This window comes from Gambusia affinis, linkage group LG20, assembly GCF_019740435.1.
Source record: "Gambusia affinis linkage group LG20, SWU_Gaff_1.0, whole genome shotgun sequence".
Classification (NCBI taxonomy): domain Eukaryota; kingdom Metazoa; phylum Chordata; class Actinopteri; order Cyprinodontiformes; family Poeciliidae; genus Gambusia; species Gambusia affinis.
This window is the reverse complement of record NC_057887.1, coordinates 7,556,127-7,581,462: the sequence shown is the minus strand read 5'-3', so window position 1 is coordinate 7,581,462 and position 25,336 is coordinate 7,556,127. Positions and strand designations below refer to the sequence as shown.

The following is a 25,336-nucleotide window of genomic DNA, read 5'->3' as shown; positions in this document are numbered from 1 at the left end:
TTGGGTAAAAAGCGAATAATGTACAAAAACAACAGATAAACCTTCAAGGCTACCATTAATTTTGCAATGCTTATCTTTAATTTGTTTTTTTCCAGACTTCATTATAGACATCAAGCTTTTACACTGTCAAAACTTTACAATTGTGTTTCCCTGTACATATCATTTCAGAGGACGTTCTGACAATGCAATCAACTGACAGAAACACTAGTCTCACAAGTTGGGCTAGGAACATCTCCACATGTTACAGTATCAGTCTCCCTCTTACTGCAGAAGATACTCCATCTCCGTCACACAGAATTCCATTCCTGCTGCAGGACATCCATCTGCACAGGATTATCAGATTAGCAGCTGGAGATTTGGGTTCCCTAACAGGGCTAGGATGTGCACGAGTTTGTGTGTGATGGAATTGGGGGCGATTAGCTTGTGGCTCTGTAAAAAACAGAGGGTAGCTTAAATTAAAAAACAAACAAACAAAAAAAACAAAACATAAACAAATACCTCTTCCTCCACCTGTAGGGCATCTCTCTGCCACATCACCGCTGACACCACACCTGCTTGCCTTTCCTCTTTTGCATCCTATCTCAGCCACTCATTGCTGACTTGGTAATCTCGTCTTTGCAAGTTCCATCAATCCCTCACAAACAAACATTCACACTCACATTTGTACACACTCACCCCCTCCCATCTCCCGGTGGTAAATTACAGCTGGCATGGAGGTCGTCTCACTCCAGCTGGCTGATAGACTGCAGAATCCCGAGCAGAAAACGTGCAGAGCTGTGGCTGCTCAGGGACAGCCTGCTGGGTGGTCACTGTGTACTCATTGCCATATGCCCACTTGTGTTGGTATATTTATCATTTTCAACACAGCGTTGCATTTTTTTCCCCAGGTATACCATTTGACGTATGCACTCACTGGGTAGGTAAGTACTTGACTTATGTCCAACTCCTGAATCAAACTATGCCTAGATAGAAAAGATTCAACAGTGTCAAAGATTCTGGTCCATACTGATGTGATGGCATCACAACTGCAATCACATATGTTGGTAGCCAACATCCAGGGGGACATTCTCCTGTTGCACCACAAAAAGGGCTCGACTCTGAGGACTGGTGACTGTGACAAACTTTTGAGAACACTGAACATCTCACCATCTTGAAAAAAAAAGAAAAAGGCTCAGTATGAGTTTAGTAACATGGTACATTATAATGCAAAAGACAGGTACACTATGTCAATTCTGTGGTGTATACATGATGCACAACTAGAGTTAAAGAGCTCAATGTATGTCACAAATACATCCTACACCAGTACACCACCTGCAGCAACCTGGACCTTTGACACAAGACAGGAAGGACCCATGTTTTGATGTTTACACCAAATTCTGACAACCATCTGAATAGCAAAGCTGAAATCAAGAGCCCCAGACCAGACATATTTCCAATCTCTTATAGTTCAGTTTCACATAGCCTGTGTAAATTCTAGAGTGACCTAGAACCAATACAATGATACAATGAAAGGATTGTGAGAGACAGAGTATTACAATAATTAAGGTAGAGTTTAAAACTCACTAACAAACATGTGCCTAATCTTTTAGTAAGGGAGGGAGGTTGTCACCAATGCAAGAAGACCTCTCAATGGATTAATGTTTATTCTCAGAGGTTTATTCCAACGTCAGTTGGAACAAACTCTTAGATTATCTGAGAAGTGCATCTAGTTATTATATTTTTTTCCTTGGCACTAACCTCACTTTGTTGTAGATGGCTAAAAGGAAGGACTTCCGGTTCTGCAGCTGTAGCCCATCTACTTTAAGTCTCTGCATGTTGTGTGAACAGAGATTTGCTACCATTTTTTTCTGAACTGATAAGGAATTCCCTACGTAACTGCTGCTCACTGGGTAATGTGTCTAGTAATTTTCTTTAAGACCAAGAAATACTTAATAAATTTCTGTCTCTATGCCCAAAACTCACCAATTCCATTAGTAAGGAACAAGGTGCCTCTAGTACAGACGCTGGTAAATTGTACTTTGGATCCCAATGGGTGATTACTAGTTGGTTTTGCCCATCTCCACTGCATAATGGTCATGTTAATGTTTTTCTTTCAAATCTGGATGGTTCATCAGGTCAAGCTTACAATCTAATATATTACAGATAAATATAGCTGATCAGTCATAGTCCAGATTCTGTTTAAAACCAGTCAAGTGACCATCAGAATGCTCCCAAATCAATCGGTGCTTCAGGAAATGCATGTAACATGATTTAGAAAATGTCTTTTAACATAATGCATTAAGCTATATGACTAGATAACATTTATGGAAACAAATGGCACAGCACTACATCAATGAAATCTTTCTATTTCAGTGTGTACCAATCATCTTCTCAATCCACTTCCATAAATTTCTCTCCAAATGTTACAATAATCCATGCTGCACTATCACTTATACCTCAGACATGATTTTTTTTCTTTTTCCAGCCACACAAAGCCAACTCGCTCCACTGAAGAACTAATTTGAAAATAAAACATCACATAAAACTTCTGCTTTAGGGCAGTTAAAATTACCAATTTTTAAGTTGACTGCGTAATGCAAATCTCTTAACCAACAAATTTATTTTAAAAACTGAATTTTCATTTTGGTACACTGTTTCCAATGACTGTTACAACATTACAAACATGAAAATTAAAAACATCTTAAAAAAAACAAAAAATGAACACACACAAATAAGCCACAAAAAAATTAAAAGTTTAACCCTGTGGAAAATATAACAGATTAAAAATTCTCCACACATAAGGAGCGTAATACTGCGGGTGAAGCCAAGGTTGATGAAAGCCTGAGAGACAAATGCTGCCAAAACAGTCAAATGGAAAATACAAATTGGCCAAAATTACTGAGAGGATCATTCTTAAGAGTCCTTGATAATTATAAGTTTGTCACTGTGAGCAGCATCTTTATTTTTCTGCCTCATTTTAGTGGCTGGATCCTTCTTTCTGCAGTTTCCTCTCAAAATTAACTGTCATTGTGACAGAAAAAAAAGGGCAGTTGGGAAACATCTAAATCAGGGTCCAATACCATTTTCATGTCAAACCTTGAGAGTTATTCCTAATCAGCTTTTCAGAATCCTCAGTCCTCATTCTAAAAGAATATATGTAGAATTTATGGTAGATATTTCAGCACAGCTCTGATTTTATGACAGGAAACGTTTGTAGTAGGAGGCGAAGGAAGGGATGAAGAAGATGGAGAGTGAAGATGGGACACAAAAAAGAAATGGAGAGGAAGAACAGATAGTTTGCTACAAACCCAATAGCACTAAAATGTTGCTTTGTGGTTAAAAGTGACTGGAATTTAAATATATTGGCCTAACACTAAACAGAGAATCTTTTCCTTAGCTTAGGACAGTAAAATGTGAGTTGTGAGTAATATTTCTACCCATTATATTAAGAAACACAGTTTGGTCTAATATTAAAAAGAGAAACATCAATAGAAGATTAGATCAAGAAAGACTAGAAGAACAAGACAGAAAATAGAGGACATCAAAGAGGAATAAAAAATATGCTAGAATGAAAAGAATGATAGAAAAAGATTGACCAACTTCCTCCAGAACTTTGTGTACTAAACAGTATATTTTATAGTGAATGCTTTTATAAATTCTGTTTTTCTTAATGACCTTTTTCTGATCATGTAAAAGATTAATAAATTCTTTAATTTATTAGCACTTACTTGTTTAAATATATAAATACTTAAATATATAAATTCCATTTAGATATATATAAATTAAAAGTAATGGTAAGGTTTAATGAAAAGCTTGGGGAAATTTTACTTTCTGTTTGTCTAAAATCAGTGGGTAATTGGCTAAACAACTTCCATTTTAATACTGACCAAAATAATTGTAATTTTTCCCAATTAATTTAGCAGCCAGTTGGGGAATAGCGCAACCCATGTTTGGAGGCCTTGAGTCCTCGACATGGCCGTCACGGGTTCAACTCCCGGACACGACGATATTTGCTGCATGTCTTCCCCCCTTTCTTTTCCCTTTTTCTGTCAGCCTACTTTCATATAAGGGACACTAGAGCCCACAAAAGACCCCCGGGAGGGGTAAAAAATAAATAAATGAAGCAGCCAGTGCTGAACTGGCTAGGCTAAAGAACTGCCCTGCAGCCCTCAATGTGAAGCCTAAATCTACCAGGTCTACTCTTGTTTATCCTATAAGTTTCTGTCATATCCCAATAATGGTGCCTATTGCACATCCAAAGTTAATGCAAACACTGAGTGCTGATAATGCTGTCCATTGTGCATCTGGTAATCTTTCCTCACTATTGTAACTTAATTGTTGGATGAGCCAGCGACTGCCTGTAAAACAATAACATTTTTCACACTTCTCATTCCACCATTGACGTTTGTTAGACACACCAGCTCCTTGCAAGCAGAAATATTTACACAAGTCTAAAATAAACAAACTAGTCCCTGTTCTATGAAAATAATTTAAAGTTGTTGTATGTGCTGGCTATCATGAATCTCAGCATTACACACTGTCCATATAAACCTTTAGCAAGTGACGACAGAGGTATACTAAATAGTTAAAATGCATTTTATTGACATAAACATTTAAAAAAAAAAAAACATGCCGCAGTTTTACCACTCATTTACATAATTAGCAGCAGGCAGCTGTTTATATGTAAAACAACACTTAAATCCACTAAAAGGCTCACTACAGATGAAGCCTGCTCCAAGCTGTGAAACATGGTGAAGCCATTTAGCAGCTAATGAGGTGGATCTAATTGAAGTATCGGTGGAGACCAAATCAGTGCTCGAAGGGGGAAGAGGGCGGAACTGCACTTGGAATCCACAGGTGACGAATATACATTTATTCATATGTGACCGTTTTTACTCTACAGTATGGAAGGCCCGGTCGTCTCATTTTAAGCCTTGGCAAGAGCTTTAAAAAATAAAAATAAAAATAAAAAATTTAAATACTGCACCAGAAAAAAAAAGAAGCAAATTTTCAATAATCAATAAATAACGTTTGCTCTCCCCAGTTGGATTCAACAGCTTATAGAGGGCAATACGCTTTTCTAAGCAAATTCCAGACTGAATTGAGCATTAGCTGTTGGTGTTTAAAGTTAACTGGCTGGTAATCAAAACGAGCAGAAGGGCAGCAGACGCACGGCGACACTGACCAGACAGAAGCAACGAAGAGAATGGGCAGAGATTCAAGGAGAAACACAGTGCGGACACCATATGCCACTGGGGTTTGCAACATGAGCTGCGTTTACTCATAGCGTCAGGAGTGATTGTAAGCGTCCTTGGTAACATGCTTGTTTGGTGGCATATGGCCCGGCTGGTGGAGACACGTGTTATTTTCACCAATACACCAAAGGCCCCTACCCTCTGATTTCATCATGCCATTTAAAATGTCTAAACTTCCCTGAGGTCATGTTGTTTTCTATGGGTAGGCTGTGATGATCTTTAACAGTTACATTGACAAAAAATAAATAAAAAACTGCTGCTTGTAACTGGGATTTTATTTTGTTCACAATTGTCTCAGGACCATAGGAATGTGTTGCAAGAAAAAGTAGAAAGAACCCTATCTTCACCACAACCAACTGGTGCAGAGCCCACATTGCAGGGATTCTGCACCATACAGTATGATTTGCTTCATACAGCATTCTACTTGAGGCAAAAACTGACTCCCAAATCAATGTAAGGATTTCACTTTTCTTTTTTTAATTGGGCATAGAACAAGACCTTGGGTTTCAGTGAGAACAATGTAGTTTTTGTCCTGCCAATGGAACAATTTACCAGGGTCCTCATGCATAATGAGAACGCAACTTCCAGACTGGAAGGTGGCAGGCGGACAAATTTTGGAAATGTGTAAATCCATGCAATGCATGTGGCTGCAAACCTTTCCTTTATACATTTCAATTTGCGTGGGATAGAGAACAGATGCAGGTGCCGGTAGGATTGTCCTGTGGTCTCCCATAAATATATACATTTGTATGAATTCATGGCAATAGTAGAAGTATTTCTAAGAGTGATAAATTCTTCAAACTAGAAAAGAAAAAGATTTAGTAAAATGATGGGATGTGCTGATCAATCCAAGTGGAATTGCTCCTTGGAACGGCTGAGTTTTCAGCTGGGACTTAGAGAGACAGGTTGTCCGTTGTGGAGAGTGAGGAATGTAGAAGCCAATTTCATCTGGAAGAATCGTGTTTTGAACCATGAACTGCTACATTTTCTAGGAACTTTTGTGCATCACAAGTAAGTTTCACGTTTACTGAATTAAAATATTTTCATTCACAAAGAGGCATTGATTTCTAGACAGTGCCAATATACCAACGAGAGTGCAGTGGACAGCTCCTTTCACATAAAAATCTCAGCAAATTACAATTTAATTTCTGCCTGTTCAGCCACGGTGAGGAGAACCGTATGCATCCGAGGCCGTTCCATACGGCTGCATGGCTCGGATGAAGCATTACTGTGATATTCTCGACTTGTCAGCCCCTCCAGCTGCACAGACAATGTATGGCTCCTTCTAGTTTCTCTCTGGAGTGAGCATGGAGCTCCAGGATGATCGCTCTGGGCAATCTGAAGAATAATAAACCACCCGTCATCATGTGCCAGCAGATCAATATGGTCTCTGAACACACCTTCCTTCCATCAGAGCCAAAGTTGCTATTGTTCCACTTCTGCAGGTATTCATGTGATTTTCTGAACTTTGTTCACCTCAAGAATCCTCAAATCTGACCTGGTTAGAGTTGACCTGCTGATTCAGCCCCGTTTTCTTTTTCAGTGCAGCTTTTAATTTTTAAATGCATTTTTCTGCGCACAGACCAATGTGCATTTTTATCTACATGTGACAAAGAGAGGAAATCTACCGTTTACATCCAATGGTGCTTATCCCATCTATTTTGTATGGGAGTTACATTATTGTATGGTGGTAGATATGGTTCAACTTTATTGTTTAGGTTTAAAGAATAAAATGTTAAAATAATGAAAACATTGGATTCAATGCTCCGTGGGTTAAATGTCACTAAATGAGTCGAATTTCAATGTATTAAGGTGAGATTTTGGTGCCTTGTTTATTGTTTTTGCCAACTTCTATCTGACTACTCTAGACCCGTTCAGGGGCCCAGAATGGTACCTCCTAAAACAAGACAAAAAAGTGTTTAACTTAGTCGAGAATATTACAGGGTAGAAGAAAATGCATAGCTTTTGAGAGTTTATACTAATTATGTTTTGCCATCTTCATCTCCGAATCATACACACTGTTCAAATTTTTCATTAAATGTCCTATTTCTTTATTTCTCTCTGAATGCTTAGTCAATGTTTTATTACCATTTTAGTTTACTACCTTGACATTGCGTGTGAAAGTCCCTTCCTGGAACGTTCTAAAAATGATAGCAGGATGTGTTTTAATAATAGATAAAGTGAGGTCACAATAGTGAGACCATGACTATGAAGAGGCGCATTGCTGCAGAATTCATACCTTGTCTCAAGTCTTGGGGAAAAAAATATGGACCACAACCACCAGACTTTTAGATCACTGAATCTGCTGAAAGATGAATGCGTATATTTGACTTTTCTGGTTTCAAGACGGTTCAGAGACTTTTTCATAAAGTTGAAAAATCGAGCACTTGAAGTAAAAATGTTAAAAAGGCTATCATGCATTTTCTTCAAGAAACTGAAATCTTTTCCAGTGGATACAATCTTAAACATGCATTCAATCATTTTTTTCAGCGAATTGCACAGAAAATGTTCAGATATTCACCCACTAATCAGACATTTAAACGGAAACAATACACCTTTTGCCAATCACATTAAGATCAACTAATTGGTTCCAGCTCTGTTTTGGCCTCTGGGAAATGAAACTAAAATTGACAGCTAATCTTTACCCAGGGGTCTTGAGGTTAATTAAGCTGTGCTTGTTGCTGTGTGTCAAACCCCCATGCACTCACATACACCTTCAGCCAACAACCGTACCACCAATTAACCTTTCTTGTTGGCCCCTCAGGCTTTGGAGCACACAGACACAGATAGAACAAGTGGACCCCTGATAGAAAGGCATCAGATGTGTTTTGAACTGGAAGCCCTCCTGCTGTGAGGCAACACAGTGGAGCAAGGTAAAAAAAAATAAAATGAAGAATAGTTTTTCTTTCTCCGCTTTTCTGTGCTGTACTATTAAAATGTTAAACTTTATAAAACCATAGCAACAGTTTCCTTGGTCTAAAGCGCATGCATTTTTTTTTTCTTTTTATCGCATAGAAATCTTTGGCTGATTAGCCATTAGATTCAGCCTTCTAGAAAATGTAACCTGCATGTTTGTATAGTAAATACCCTGCGAGTTTAGGGAGAGTAAGATAGTGAGTGATCACAACCACACCACATAACCCCACAATATAAAAAGTCTAAGCTCTCTTTTTAATTGTATTATGCATGTTTGTCCTATATGCTATTGTAATATTATAGATTTCTGTACAGGGTTTGTCAGATGCCTAACACATGAAAGCCAGTTGAAAATACTCAGTTGTTCCAGTCAGGTAGAAGGAAATTAATTCTGTATTCTGCAATAGTTTATGAATGCCTTCTACATCACATCTTATACAAGTTCTGGCCTTTTACCATCAAAGACATAAGCTGTGTAAAAGCTCACACAAATAGTCTATAGATCTCACAGGCTGAATCACACTAAAAAAATAAAAAATAAAATCAATATTTTTTGTTTCTTAAGAATATCTGAAACAGCCAGAGTGTGCTGTAGGGGCAAGCCAATTCTCTTATTCATGCTAAGTCATAAGATCAGAAGAACAACCTAAAGAGGGTCTAATTATAATAGGGCATAATCATTTCTTAATAGGTCATATCTGGGTCCTCTAATGACATGCCAGAAAAGAAAATAAGCTGGAAGGTTAAATTGCTGTAATAATAAAAAGGCAATGCATAATAGCTTTGCAGAATGAATACGATTGATTGGATAAAACCAGAAGCATCATTTGGCTTGCTTCTTCTCTTTTAACATCACAGTGGGCAAGAGCAGCCAGCTGCAACAAGAGACAAACAATAGGGGTCTTTGAACATCCAATACTTTGATCTGATCCATGAGAGACCCATGGAATACCTACGGGAATAATATCAAATGAATGAGGAACCCATACTATGAGGGAATTAATGAGAAATGAATAATCTATTTTCAATCATTTCTATCCCGAACTGCAGCGGCGTTCCAGGATTCTGAGCCATGGGGATGTGGCGAGAATAATCAAAGGATCTGCTGGAAAAGCCAGCTAAACTGTCAAAAATAGGAGGGTGAAAAATGTAGGAGATAACGCCAGAAGTTTTCAAACTCTGATTAAGAAGCTACGGTTCTGTAAAACAAATGGATTTTAGCCACAACCACACAGATGTTTGTCAGTAATACAAAGAAAATCCTCCAAGTAACTTAAGCTGAAATATAATAACCTGAAAAAGGTAATGTTGCCGTTTCAAGTTGCACAATAAGGAGGCAGTTAGAAACAACCGGCTGCATAGTTCAGTCCACAGATGAGTGAGATTACTATGTCAACAGCACAGCATGAAATGTTAACCTAAAGGGATTTGAAAAACCAAAAGTGAATGCTACATTTGAAAGGAAAGTAGCACAAGCTCCTTGCAGCTAAATACAAATGTGGGATGCCTGTAATATTGCAATATGTGAACCACAAAGGTATTCAATGTGCAGTGAATTCACTTTAAACTGGAGACTTTTTGGCGCAAGTGGAGCTACATGTCTGCATGGCAAAGGGCAATAGATGGTCATGATTATTTCAACTTCAGTACCGAGCCAATTGGGTAACTTCTGTTGCCATTATGATTTAAAAAGAACAAACACAATTCACCCAACCAGTGACCTCAAATAAAAGAACATGATTCTATTATTCATATTTTCTGAAATAAAAATAAAATAGAATAAAAAAGAAACAATAGATGTGAATTTTTTTTTTTAAATCACTTTTTTTTTTAAAAACATTTGAATTACGCCATAAAAAAGATAGTATGCAACTTGGCTTATTAACATCTGTCAAGTGTTAGTACTTCAGCCCAATTTCTGTTTCTCAGTCCATTTGACCTCAAAATGTTGTCATCTGTACCCATCCACTGAGCTCCACTAGGAGTTCCTGTGGATATCTGTATTCAGGCGAGATTTTTGTGACCAAATAAATGAATGTGCTTACAGGGACAATGTTACTCTAAATCAGCATGGTGACTAACACGGAGCAGATAAAGTGATGGGTAAAATTACGGGGGGGAAAAAAGCTCCTAGGAGGCTGTAGTAAAATCTGAGTGGAACACAGTTGTTCAGCTGAACTGAAAAGAGCATGAATAAGGGTCCATGCTTGTCTGAGAGATCCAAGTGGGTGGTTGAGAGGTATATCAAGGCCTTAAAAATCATCAAATGGTGCTTTCACACCACAACAGTTAGGTGTACTCGACTCCATGGTAATAGGAATGATTTTATTTGGTTTTGTTCATTTTCACACTACACCTTTCAGACCAAATGCCTGGACAGCTATGCAGTTACAGCAGCTGCTCATTTGGGTGCCGTTACCAAAAGCTGCCCAGCAAGAACTGCCTTGGCATTTTACCATATACAGTATTTCTGAGATAAATGCAAAATAACAGAAATAGACAGATGATGGTGCAGTTTTTAAACAGACCCTACACAAGTATTGAACAGTCTTGGTCTGTCAATTAGTTTGGATTTTGCCTGGTAAGCCAACAGCACAAGAGTTACTCTACAACTAGGACTTGGATTTGTGAGATTTCTCTGGCCTGCATGAAAATATCTGCATTTTCATGCAGATATTGTATGAAACATCATACAATATCTGTATTGCATGTTTTAGATGTGCCTCTACACCAGAACAGCTGATTCAAATGATTGCATGACGTCTTCTGCAGCCACCGAGTACTGCAGGAGCCTGTTAATCACCCAAAGACTCAATCCAGGTGTGTGGCAGAAGGAAGACTAAAATTGAGAAACACTGCTTCTCCATTCACCCATCCATCACTCTAAACCACTCTGTTGTGGTGTAGAATGAACGTGCATCTCAAATGTTTTAACATTACTGAAATTTATCTTACAATATCACTTGTTGATGTCATAGACCACAAGAATCCATACTCAAAGTAAACAAGGATGGTCTAAAGGTAAATCGCCATTTACTAATTGAAAAAAAATTAACCGTTTCTCAGAAACAGAAAAAGAAACTGATTTAGAGAACTGATTCAGTCCTGTTTCATCCACCAGGACACATTTAACAGTCAGGTCTTTCTATGATCCCTAAAATAATACCTAAAAAGCCAATTCTCATGAATACCAGCTTGCCAATTATGAGGTATTGACTTCATATTTGATTACATGTCATCCAACCGTTTCCCTAATGTGGACAAGAAAACCGGTTCTTAAGGAATGGAATTAAGCCAACTGATTGATTTATTCAAATTACTCTCCTCAATCAAGCGTCATTCTCTCTCCAAAGTGCCCAATCTTAACTTTTCTTCATATTACACTATTGAATAGAGTGTATTGACTATTCTAATCCCTTTTTGGGATTTATTATTTAAAAAATCTTTAATTAAAAACTTTCTACAAATTACAAACCTAAAGTTAAGCAACCAGAGTTTAGTAGACTTAACACTAGTCATAAATCTACTTATCAAAGTGCAATGCAGTCTACTTATCAAACATTATGCACATTAGAGGGTCTGGAGAGCTATATGAAGTCTCTTGAACATCAAAGCCTTTCAGTCCATTATTCCTGGATTATAATTAGCGATCAATAACGGGAAGATTCCATATTCAAGATAATTATGCTCTTATGCCTGATTTCTTGTAAGAGCGAGAAAATGCAGGGGAAGAAATGGTCCAAGTAATAACCAACCCTACAATTTACAGAAGCCTAAGAGGTTCAATTCTGAGTCACCTATAAAGTGCACTAAACAAAACCAAGCACTCATAATCCTCGCTTAGTTCTTTGGGAGAAGGGAAAATATAACTTTTTGGGTCCTGTGATTTTTACAGTATTACACAAGTCTATACCAGTGTTGAGGAAACAGGACAAGTTACAAATTCTAATTGTAATTCTGAATTTTTGAAATGGCAGCATGCAGTTGAACTGACATAAGATGCTTTTCCTGTTGAAATAGTCAATTTTATTAATATTTTATATTTATATGGTAAAAATATGAGCTGCATACTTAGTCCACACTTTATAGCTGATAATTTTGTATTCTATTTTTTTGTGACCTGCAAACTCATTTAAGTCGCTTACACAAGCTTTTTGTTCAAAGTATGTTGTAATTTGAGAAATTGAGAAAATATGACCCTACAGAAAGTGTGACACTGATGCTCTGATTAAAGTTGTAGTTTGCATCCAACAGAAAAAGGGATTACAATATAACCTCAGTTTGTGCTTTTGTGTCATGTTTAGATTTCAGGTGACTGCTGTGTAAGGGAGCAAAATAATCAAGCTGAAGAAAGTGAATAATGAACACTTTAAGGGCTGAAGATCACTTCATTCCACTAGATTCTCAACTTCCTTCTGTGCGCTATCTGGAATTTCTCCCATTGAGATGATTTTTTCTGGTAGAATTTCAACCGGGCCAAATGGTGAACAGAAGTAGTATGTGTTGGCTCATTCATAAAGTGTCTTCCGGTGACATTTGTTTAATCTATGCAAAAATATTAGAGACGTGGTGAAGTCTGATGGCTCACAGTTTTACTGCAGCTACTTACTTTCTCCTATTCAAACGTTACGGTGACAGCAGCATTTGAGAACAGAAGGCATGCTTCACTACTTACCGAATTATACTTTTATTTCAACTTCATTTCAAATAGACTTCTTAGGTTTCTATGAAAACAGGATTTAGATTGGTTTTAGGCATTTACATCCACTACAGTTCTAGACAGCATGGATTGGGAGCTGGTTTTGTGACCTGAGCACGAGTAGCCAGCTCTTCAGTTTCAAAACCATTCCAACTCAGAGAAGATGGCGCGACTGGAGGATGCGACTTCATTTCAAACCTCACACAGTCAGTGTTTTGCTGTATGACTAATCTTGACAGGATTGCTGTGAATTTTTTTCGGTTTCATTCGTTGCTTTGCATGCTGATCAGATGTGTCTGTATTGTGCCTCTCCCGTGACAACCTCAGCAAGAAGTCACAGGCTTCAGTGTGTAATGTAATCATGTAATCATTACCTCTCTAATTGTTGCCACGGTAATCTGTAGCTGTAATTTGTTTTTACTAATACACCAGCCCTTTTGTCACAGCTAAGTGGACATTTTAATTATTTCTATTGTTTCTATTGTTACGTTTAAGCATTTCAACTTTATTACAATTACAAACGATAATGTTTCTGTTTTTTTTTTTTTTATCTTATCTCAAAATTACACATGGAGCTCCATCTTTTCAGAGCCCACCAAGCAAGTCTCCTCCTTGTGAAAGCGGCGTCAAGCGCTGGCTCTCGATTGCATCAGATATTTAAGTCTTAGCGCTGATAAGAGTCATGTTCAAATTCCATGCTCAACTGTGCTACATAACAGACATCTTAAGAAATCTGGTTTAACCGGATTTCAGTCCATGTACAGCTCAGAAAGTACAGCTCCATCCAGTGAAGAAGACACCGTTACGAAAAAGAAAGTCCTCCAATCAGTTACAGTTCCAAATAATTATGAAGAGTTTCACCAACCAACATGAGTCAAATAAGTATGGATGATGCATGACTGTAAAAAGCTAGCAAACATGCCAGGTCACAAATCAAAGCTTATATCCTGGACAAACAATCAGAGCAGTTTTTAGTGTTCACATCCTGTCGTGCATACAACCATTGAGATCTGAACTTTTGCACATGTTGAATAAATGTTTATTATGACTTTAGATACATTCACATGATCAAACAAACCTTTTATCCTAAAATCAATGCAGTGAGACCTTCAAGATATGGGTTTTGAAGACCTTGCTGTGCTGGCGCAATCAAAAGATGTTTGTTTAAATGGCTGCCAGGATGCAAGTATGTGTCAGACAATTAAAAAAGTTTGACTTTTGAGTTAGAAATTCAGAAAGTTTTGAAACCATTGAATGATAAATTTGCAGTCACAACTTTAAAAAGTGAATGACATGTAAAGCTGAATATACTTCTCTTTCGGCAAATCTGATAACAAACCAGCTCCAAGAAGGAGATCTATAAATCATTTACATGGACTATATAGATTGCAAAACAAAAACATTTTTTTAATAGCTTTGTAAAGTGATGCGAGGACATGTACACAAAATTTTCCTCTGGTTTGAGGTCAGACTGATATGTTGTTCTCTTCCAGAAGCTGCCAGCACACAAAACTAATGACTCATGATTCAGGTGACAGAACCAACAAGTTTAGTTCAACTGAACTTAAATTAAACCTGATAAGATATGAGATCCTCTTGTAGAATTGCTTCTGTGCACCACTTTGCATTTTTCCATAATTTCCACAAATATTTCTGCACAGAAATTTGGATTACTTTACTGAAATGTCTAATGACCATTTGTAAATCTGCAAGTTCCAGTCTGTGCAACCTTTTGACTGAATCAACAACTGGTGTGCAGAGATTACCCATTCTGGTCGGCAGAGATCCAAATGAGGTGACATGAGATAGATTCTGACCACACAAGGGACTCCTCACACCTGAATGGTGCCAGTTCTGGTGTGAAAAGCTGATGGACCCAAATGTCTACCTGCTTTGAATTACAGTTTCCTTTTTCCCCTCCTCTCTTGCCAACATGCTACCCCATATTTACCAGGTATAACTGAAAGTTAGGCTGTGAGCCCTTTGTTCAAATTCCAAATCAGAATTATTTGCATTACACCTCCAATCATATTAAACATCCCACAATAATAAAAAAATAAATAAAAATCTTTAAAGGGGGGATATTATGTAAAACTGAGTTTTATATCATGTTTTGATATAATTCAAAAACGTAGCTGCAGTGTTGCTTTGATTTCATGCAAGTATGAAGGATTTCTTAATCTCCAACAGCAGCCATTTTAAATGCTTGCCCTCAAAGCGGTGCCTCGACTCCACCAGCCTAGTGGTCAAACACCTGGTGGAACTCCTCACCTTAAAACAGAAACTACTTCTCATTCAAATGCTCCCAAGAACAGTTGCATACTGCACTATGACGTACTGAAGGTGGAGCGTCTGAAAGAGCAGAAGCTTCTTAAAGAGACGGAGGTCAATTTCAAAGCCTTAAATTGCAAAGTCAATTTGCTTTTAAGTTATGTTTGATATATGCAGCATTTTTACAACGACTGAAGGTAACAGTCACTTGATTGTGATATAAAATGTCTGTGCATGAAAAATATTTAATATTGTCCATTTATGTAATGTCATGTAGTTTTTTTTGTTACTTTAATTAACAAAAATGAATTTAAATAAAAGAAAATCTAACAGAATTTTTGCATGTAGTCAAACTAAATATATACACACATATATACATGCATACACACACATATACCAGCACTCCATGCTTTAAAGGGGAAGCATTGTACATTTCTCAGACAGTGCCATTTTATAACATAATATATTTACTTACTTTCAGTTCTGAAAATGCTACATATCCAGTAACTGAAAAGAAATTTGAATTTGCAATTTAATGCCTTTAAATTGAGTGTCTCCCTCTTTAAGAAGCTCCTACTCTTTCCCGCACTCCGCCTTCAGCTCCATTAAGCAGTTTACAGTCATTCAGGAGTATGTACGATAAGCTCAGCAGGTGTGTAGTTCCACCATGTGTGTGATAATTGCTGCTGCCGGTAGTCCGATGAGCAGAATAGGAAAGATTTTATGCAGGAGCGCCTGTGAGGCAGAAGCTCAGTTTGAGACCACAACTCTGAAAAAGAGATGTGTAGAAAATGTGGTGGTTGGTGAGAGCAAGCGTTTAGGCACCCCCAAATGGCTGCTAAAGGAGAGTATAGGATTTCTCAAACATGCATAAAAGAATTAAAGCAATAATTAGGGGAGATGAAAAAGTGATTTTAGAGTCCTTTCGTCTGTTTCAGATATACTGCAGGGACATGGTTCTCATTGTTAAACTCTACACACACTCCCAATGAACTTGTTGAATTGCTGCCATCCGACAGTACAGCAACATCAAAGCCAACAATACTAACCTGCTTCACAACCTTCTGCCTTGAGCTGTTTAACTGTGGAAGTACTGTTAAGATTATGTATTTTACAGCGTCTCACACATTTTAATTGTTCCCTCATCAGTTAAATGATTGTCCCTGTTACAGAACTCAGAAATACAATTTGATTTGAAACCATGTAGCACTGGAAAAGCTATCCATTTAATACTCCAAACACATGTTGAGACTTAATTTGTAAGGGTGCCTCCCCTGAGCTAAAGAAGCTGCATCAGTCTTAAACTCCACTATAACCTAAGAGATCTAATTTATTGTATTGGCATAAATTTTTATTCAACTTTATAATTGACAGAAAAAGAAAAAAAAAGAGGGAAATAGGAAGACCAAATGGAAGACAAAAGCACTTAAGTAAAAAAGGCATTTTGATGAAGAGAAGAAAACCAAAGACAAACATGGGTGGTGGCAAATCGTGTTTTGTGATCTTCATAACGAAAAAAGTAAGTCTGCATTAATATTTGAAAATCCCTTTTCACCTGACAAGCGCAGTACGCAGACAGGAATTTACGCACGAGTTGCCATAAATTCCCAGATTTGCGTCATTTAGAAACACCTGCCGTATATTTCCAGCGTTCCAGTTTCCAACACAAGTCAAAGCTGGAAGTCATTTATGCAACCAGTAGGCCGATAATGAACAAACTGGGTAAAAACTACAGAAAGAGGAATGAACCAAAAGGGCGCGTCAACATGTCCACAGAAAAACATTAACGCAGGGCGCAATCTACAGCGCCACAACACCGCAGATCGCGCTGCGCACGAAAGCTCCCGTCTCAGAAGTTTCTGGAGTGCCGAGGTTCCATCAATACCAGAGAGGGTAGATGAATAGAAGAAGAAAAAAAAAAGCCTAAAGCCTGGACGTGTTCTTTGAAACTGTTAACATTTTGAAGCCCCATTGTTTCCTCCATGCGTCAAGGACTGCGCACCCAGTCCTGGAAACTGGAGAAAATCTAATCTCTGTTTATAATAAAACAATCACACATACAGAGTGAATGATGCAGTAAGGCAACTAAAACACGATCTGAAGGTGTCAATACGCATCTCGATTCCCCCCAGCCACACACACCTCAACACCCAACCCCACCCCCATCACACATCAGTCCCCTAAGTCCCGTACTCTTGCGTTAATCTCAATCAAACATCTTTTATATCTGCCTATATTGATTGCACCTGCCCAGAAAGGCGCAAGCGACGCCCATGACTCACCTGATATGCACACAATAACATTCGCGTGAAGAATGATCAATAGCTCCCAGATTATATCCATCGTCTGTCCTCATTCCACGCGCATCACGCACACGATTGGGGGGTTTAAAAAAATGGGGCAAAAGGAATGGGAAGCGGGGCTTTGGGTTATCAGAAGCTGAAGTTGTGTCCTGTCAGGCTGGATCCCGATGAACACCTTCCGCCAGGTATCCTCCACACCAGACGCATAGCAGGTGATCAGATCCTCAGGACGGGAGATGGCTTTCTCTGATCAGGAAGAAAACAATCAAGAACTCCAGAGAGAAAGATCCAAGAGCAGATTCCTCCGAGCATTTAGTTCATAGTAATATTCCAGTGCATCCATCCATCCGTCCGCTCATCCATCCGGCGCCGTCCTCTTTACGTATCAGCGGACATCCCGTCCTCACAGACGCGTCAAAAAAATCTTTTAGAGGGGTTTTTTTTTTTTTTTGTTCCGTTTTCTCCCACAGGAAGGTGTGGGAAAGTAAAAATAAAAACGACTGATTTTTTGTAATTACCGGGTAAGCTGTGGAGTCCGTCTGACACCTGGAGACGAACCCACAACTCGGCAAAACTCGAGTCCAGGTGCAAGCCTCCGATCCAGACTTCTCCGCGTCACCGGAACGTGCCAGCGTCAAGCTGGACAGTGTGGCAACTAAACTTCCGGGGAGCACTTCAAATTAAGAGTTTTGAGGATTTTTTTTATTTTTATTATTATTATTAGAATTATTTATTTATATTTAGGCCTGAAAAGTATCAATTTTTTAGATAATTTTTGCCCGTTTTTTAGTATGGAGGGCAAAGCTCTTGCTACCGAAGAGTTGCTTTTAAAATATAATAAAAAAAAATAAAATAATTATGCGCGCCCTCTTACAACCTTCAGTCCGTCATGTACCCCTCTCTAGTCCCTTTTCTGGTTAGTGGTTTGTGTGCGCTTTTATTTTTAATCCATTACCACTCAGTTTCCGTTTGTTCCGCCTCTAAAGTTAGTAAAAGTGATGCAGTTTCGTTTATCCACCGCGCCCTGTATCCAAGCATCCCGCGTATAAGGCTCAGTGCGCAAGACACCATGCTGAGTGGAGACCCGGGAAACTGTAAATAAACCCCCCGGAGCCATCAGGAGACAACTACGCCTGTGGGCCCTTCGGAAATCTAAACTGGCGACTAAAACTAATTAAAGAGGAAAGTCGATTTTGGTTTAAAAAGTCCTCTGAGAAGTAAATTGTGTTTCTCATCGATTGACGATAAGATGATGAACGCTTTCCTGCCAAGACTGAGTCTGGCTGATCCTGCGCGGTTCATCGAGGCGCGCTCATACGGCAGGCACACAGGTGGACGGAACGCGCGCATTGCGGGGAGAAAGAAACAGAGAGGGGGGAGGAATTAACGTGCAACATGTTTGGGTTTGAAATATTATCCGTGTCGCAGTAATTAAAGTACTGGTGGCTTCTCACAGATGCGGCTTATTTCAAAGAGGCGTAGGAAGAAGTCAGTGGATTAAAATGCGAACAGAAAAAAAGATACTTGATAGACAAAGACGAAGCAAAGAAAAAAATAATAAAAAATTAAATGGTGCACTGTTAAAACAAAAACGGTTGAACTTAAACAAAAAACGTCTAGTTTCTATTCATGACAAAAAGACAATGAAGATAAAATGTATATGAACATTTAAAGTACATTTATTACCACATGTAAATCTTAAAATAGAAATATGCCACATTCACCACTTTATTTTTGTATTAATCAACCTTAACAGGTTCTGTGTACACTCCACAGCTTAAAATACACTTATTTAAGATTTCTGACCAAAATCCAACTATAAAAACTTTTATGGGGAATATGTTTCCCCATCTCCAGGAGTCAGTTGGCAAAGTATGCTGACTTTATCCCACTGTCAGGATTGTAGAGACCTCTATCTGCTCTAATCACTGAAAACAAAAAAAGCATTCTCATCTAGGACTGCAAGAGAAAATCATATTTCTGTTCTTGCAAGTGAAGGATGGGAGTTCTCACAGCTTGTTCTTGACGCATCTTAGCAGAACTATTTTCATGAGGTGTCAGATAAGTGTGTGATTGCTCATAAGTATAAGGTGGGTGTGATTACTAAACTGACATATGCTGCAGTGGAAGCGCCATATCAGGACTTTTCTGCACTTTACTTGCAAAGCATGAAATGTTCTAGCCAGAAAAATAATATTCTTTCCAACTTGAGTAAAAAAAATAAGTCTGTTTGAGGAATATAATGCCATATACATTTCATAATATAAACTCTACAGTCAGGACAGCTGATAAACCATAATCTATCTTCAACCAGTACACATGGACGACTAACTTATTTTATATTTCCCACTTAAGCATGATATCGTTGTTGAAATGGATAGTTTTGTTCACTACAGTACCAATGCACCCACAAGTGTGCTTCCATCCAATAATATGAATGTAAAAACAAACAGAAGCTTACAGAGTCACATTATCCTTTGACAACACCCAAATTGTCTGAAGGCAAAATAATCTTAATGTAAATCTCTCATTTCAAAATAATACAGAAAAATAATTTGTCATTCTGAAAATAAAAATACAGTTGAGGTCAAGAAAAAACAAATCTGAATTTATATTCCTTTTATATTGTGTTGAGAAATTGGTCTCATTTCTCGTCAGCAACAACCTTTGGGGTTGAAAAGATCTAAACTTTAAGTCTACCAGACTTAAATATCTTTTAAACTTTTGATTTATTAAAATAAACTGGGTTATATGGTGCAGTAGATCAGAAATATAAAAAGATTACTGAGCTACTTTTTTGATACACTAAAAGTAACTTCTTGTGATGTTATTTTAGAAAATTCTTTGAATTTCTGGTATTCAAAAAGGTTTTAGGATTTTACTTTGATAAGAAAAGTTATTCACAAAGCACCTTGGGCTTTAAGAAAGCTCCTAATGTGACAAATTGTCAGGAGTAAAGAGAAGAACTTTTAGTGAACCTAAGAGTATCTTAATCGAGGGAAGATGGTGAAAAAAGAAACAGAAAGCAAAGATTAAGTCTATAAAATGGATAGAGCTGTGCCAGCAGCAGGTACTGCTCCTCTGTCAATGTTCGGTTTTCTAGTCCTTTTTGCCAATTCATTCCATGCATATTTTGCTATAAAACTGTAATCACTTCCTTTGGGTGTTGCAAATATACTGTATATATATCAATCACAAGAAATTTGACTTTGCAAATTGATGCTTTGAAATTAGCTTCTGTCTTTTTAAGAAGCTCCTACTCTTTCTGACACACTGCCTTCAGTACTTCTTCACAACAAACTTCTTCCATTAAGCCATTTACAACTGGTCTTAGGAGTGTTGGACTGAAGTATGTATGATAAGCTCAGCAGTTCCACCAGGTGTTTGCCAAATGCTGCTGCCACTAGTCTAGAGCTCAATTGGAGCTCGATTGGAGCTCGAATGGAGACGGCAGCTCCAAGGAGGAGATTTGTGGAATTAGCTGGAGCTTTGTGAGAGAAAGCATTTAGATACCGCAAAACGGCTGCCATGAGAGATTCAAAATTCCACAAATATGCAAGAAAGAATCAAAACAGTGAATGACATGGTGTAAAATTCAAATAAGTTGATTATGCACAATCTCCCAAGTCCCAATGCCTTTAAAATGCAAAAATTCTACAGGAATTTATCAACACGTTTCATTTAAAAATAAATGGATTCAAGAAAAGAAAAATCTCCAGAAGAAGGAACGTACCACGCTCTAAAATGAATACAACCAGTTCTGGTGCAAGTGAAGAGCGAAACAGTTTGGTCTGTTCTTAAAGAAACAAATAAAAATCTAAAACGTCCGGTATTGACACTTTTGTGTTGATGTCCAACACAAAAAAAGGTATTAATACTGCAGTTCTTGACCACTCAAGTGAATATTCACCTAATTTGCTATGTAACAGATCAAATTCAGACCCCCAGAAATCCAAAAGGAAAAAAAGACTGCCAAATCATTCTGATTCTAATCGAATGCTTATGAAAAGTGGGAGCTTGAAAAGCGATTGAGTTTCCTAAAACACTCTAGCCTCCTTCAGATTCACAGCAGCAGAACAAAGAGAGTCCCACCTGAAACAAGAGACTCCTTCCTCCTTTCAACAACACAGATGGACAGCCAGTCCAGCCAACACTCCCTCTCCGTTGCACGGTCGGCCAGGTGGGGAATATCGACACGCCGTTCTTCGAATTGGCCTCGTTGACTCAGAGATAGCGCACGCTGTCATTCTCTCTCGGCACATTCGTTAGGCAGTTCCAGTTTTCTGGGTCATGCTGTGGAAGGTTTCAGTTTGACTGAACTGTCAGGTTCTCTACATCCAAAAAAAAAAAAAAAAAAAAAAAAAAAAAGATGCTGAGAAAGTCTTTTCAGGGTTTAAAAAAAAAAAAAAACACGCAGGGGGGACCATGTGATGTGTCTGAAAGCAGTTCAACAAAGAATATCTCCAAAGAACATTGGCATGGTCTAAAAGAGCAATAGCATTTCTGAGGTGTTTCGGCATAAGCATTCATAGGGGAGTAAAAAAAAATATCCCATTTTAAAGAGATAGTTAATTAACGTGTGAGTTTCTAACCAACCAACCCATTTATCATTGTGTAAGGGATATACAAAGAATCCCAAATGCTTTTCATAAAGATGAGTTGCAGTTATGGTCATCTTTAAAATATCTGAAAATTTTATATATTTATGTCCTGTTACTCTGTTACAGCCAGCTTGTACCACCTACACAGAAAAAAAAACGCTGCTAAGTCTTTCAAAACGTAATGCTATTAGCTGCATTTTACTAAAATGATTAAGGAAAACTCTTACTGAGAGACAAAGTTGCAAAACGTTTTGGTGTGTTTCACAGAGACAAAACACTCAACAACAACAACAAAAAATACAGTTCTTATAATGCCTTATAATAGTACCTATAAGAACCGTTTTTTTGAGCAGCCACATTAAAACAATGAAATTGTTAGCTCACCTGGACCTCTATTTACTAAGCACACCGGAAAGCAGCTTCTCATGTAGTTTTCCCGACAATTCAATCCAGTTCTTCACAGGTCAGGCGGACGAGTGAAGCTTTCAGATGGGTTTTATTTAAAAAGGTAATTTCTCTTCATAATAAAATGTTTGGTTTTGCTACAAGTGTTTATTTTTTCGGGGGGAAAAAAACAAACAAACAAAAAAAAAAAACACAGAACTGTACATTCTGTTCACGGCCTTCTCAGAGTTCCGCTGTTCTGCTCATAGAACAACAGGTGAAACGGATCATCCTAATCACGGTGGTGCATTTGATACTGCAGGACATTCGGCTACCGGATGAGAATATAGCTTCAGCACGCGTTGGTTATCAGCCAAAATCAATTCAAAATGTAGAGGAATTTACTCTTAGCAGAGACATATTCGGGCAAACCCCTGTTTTGTGGATATCCTGTAAAAAATGAGCGATTGCTCTTCTAAAGTTTCACACCTTTTCAAACCAGTTGAGACTGAGCAATATTTCGCATCACTCCGGAGAATATTTCACTTGTTTATTATCTGTTTAAGATTTTATTTGCCTCTCAGCCGTGAGATGGAGTAGAAAAGATACAACCCGGTTAGAGTGTTCAGATTTTGTAACCATTTCGTGTGTACATATTACTGGGTTTTGATATGCTCCTAAACAAATAGCTTGATATAAAAGTGGTCTAAAATTAGAGGGGTGACGGGGTGGGAAGGGAATCGCAAAACCCACAAACAAGTTTGTAACAAATGCATAATTTCAACAAATCGAATCTCTGAAAACTGCTTCATATGATTTAGGAAGAATTTCACCCCTTTTTCCTGTGACTTTGCGTTAATTATATGAATGTGTTGTAGAAACAGCAGCATTTTTGTTCATATGAAAGAAAATGTAGAAAAAAATGGATGAAGGTGTGATCAGGAAATATGGCTGTGCATTTGTATTTGTAAAAACAGACATAGCACTTCTATATAAATACATATTGAAATCTTTGTTGAGGCCTCATCTATTTTGGTTAGTTTCTAAATTACCAAAGTATTTGCCATTGTGTGAAGAATTTGTATTTGATTATGTTGCTCAACAAGTAAAACTGCAATCCGCAAAGTTTCTGAGTTTTAGCACTGCTCTACTTATCATTAATAAACAGATTTCATTTAAGATGTCAAATGAATGTATAAAATACTCAGAAAGAAATCAGAATATCAGAATAATAAAACGCCTGTCACCTACAGAACAATGGAAATCCAGAAATCTTCAGAAATTCATTTTGATCCTAGTTGTCTAAAGGTTAAGGTGGAGCGATAATGTGGCCTTACAGACACAAAAACACCCCAGTGGTTTTTTTTCTTTTGTTTTTATTTATTTTTTTCTTGAATACAAGCACCAACATGAAAGCAGTCAAAATGCAACAAAAAGTTATCCCAGCAGAAACAAAATTTTGTGGAAAATCAAACCTTTTACTCTTGTGGCTCCCACTTCTGGAAACCCCAGAATTTTATCTGAAAGTGTTGCCATGTTTCAGAGGCATAAAAAAAACTAATTCTGTGATTTTTTCCCCCATTTATCCCACTCAGCTTATTACCCATGTGATGTTCTAAGTCAGACAGACTGAGCAGGAGGTAGAGAATCATGGGCGATCAATATCATACACAGCTTGTGTTTTTTGTTTCTCTCTCAAAGTGCTTCTTTTCCGTGTCCCTTTAGACCACAATGCTTTTACCCATCAAGAATCCGTCCGGTGTCTTTCTTGCAGTGTGTGACTTCTCTGAGTAAATGTGCTTCTTTTAAAAAGAACATTTAAAAGGTGGTTTTCTCCTGGAAGGATGGAATCAATGCAATGCTCAGCTAGCTTTTGAATTTGAATTTGTAAAATAAGAGCATCAATTCTTTTCAAATCATTACCGGTAAAAACATTTCAGAAGAGCCACAGGCTTTAGTGTTACAGAAATAAGACATCAAAAGGAACAAGTCTACTTTTTTAATCATTACGCTGAAAGTCACAGAAAGCTAACTGAAACTCTTGCTTCTCTAAAAGCGCCCGCTGCATGTCACATTTACATTTTACTCAATTTTTGTGACTATTCAGTTACGACATGTTTTTAGAGGATTTCTGTTTATTCGCCCGTGCTGAATGCATATTGTAGCTTGTGAAGAAGAATGAAAAATAAAAGAGCGTCCACTTCAACCGCTTCAACACAAAATACTTCTTGGATCCAGAGGAAAAAATGAGTCATCAAATCAATCCAGCTATTTATTTATTTTCATCCTAACCTGGCCTGTTCAGGGTCACGAGTGCCCATCTCCAGCAGTCTGGAGGGCATCTTCTCCAGACAGGTTGCAAGCTAAAACAAGTTTTCACCCACAGGGTCACTATTGAGGGCAGACTGGAGGCTTTCCCAAGGGGTTCTGCCCACTTTTTTAATGTTAACGTTCTAGATTTTTCCAGACTCAACCTTTAAAAGGTTTTATGTAATAACATACAATTTGCAAAAATATGGCAGACATTTCTCATTACAATATGTAGGGGGGAGAGGGGGAGAACGGATTTAACAAAAGAGAAAAGACTTAAGGTAAACACACAGAATAAAGGGAGATAATATCTACCGAAGGAGTAAATGAAGGGTTGGCAAGAGGAAAAAATGCAGGAAGAACACAACGAGGCAAGAGGAGAAAATAAAGGACACAGTAGAGGAGAGTCACTGCAAATGGAAGGATGGAAAGAAAGAACCTATGTAGAAAGAGTCCATCTTTCTGGGAAAAACCCCCAAAACTATTCCATGTTTTTCCCTAAAAGAAAAAAATCCCTAAAATAAACCTGGAAATATCCTGCTAATCTTCTGCCAGTACATTTTCTGTTATTCTATGGCATTTCCGTTTAAATCTTGTTCGTAATTTAACCAGGTTTCC

General features: G+C 37.9%; 1 protein-coding gene across 2 annotated transcripts in view; it reads right to left on the bottom strand.

The window, feature by feature from the left end:
- ca10a (carbonic anhydrase Xa) overlaps positions 1-22,614 on the bottom strand; it is a 265,507-nt gene extending 242,893 nt beyond the window's left edge. The window contains exon 1 of one of the 2 annotated variants that reach the window (XM_044102569.1): positions 22,409-22,614. In XM_044102569.1, coding sequence (XP_043958504.1) covers positions 22,409-22,451 — 43 coding nt within the window. In that variant the 5' untranslated portion in view covers positions 22,452-22,614. Of the gene's footprint in view, positions 1-17,402; positions 18,077-22,408 lie in introns of those variants that run through there. The other variant, XM_044102568.1, reaches the window with a different exon arrangement.
- Positions 22,615-25,336: the final 2,722 nt, after the last annotated feature.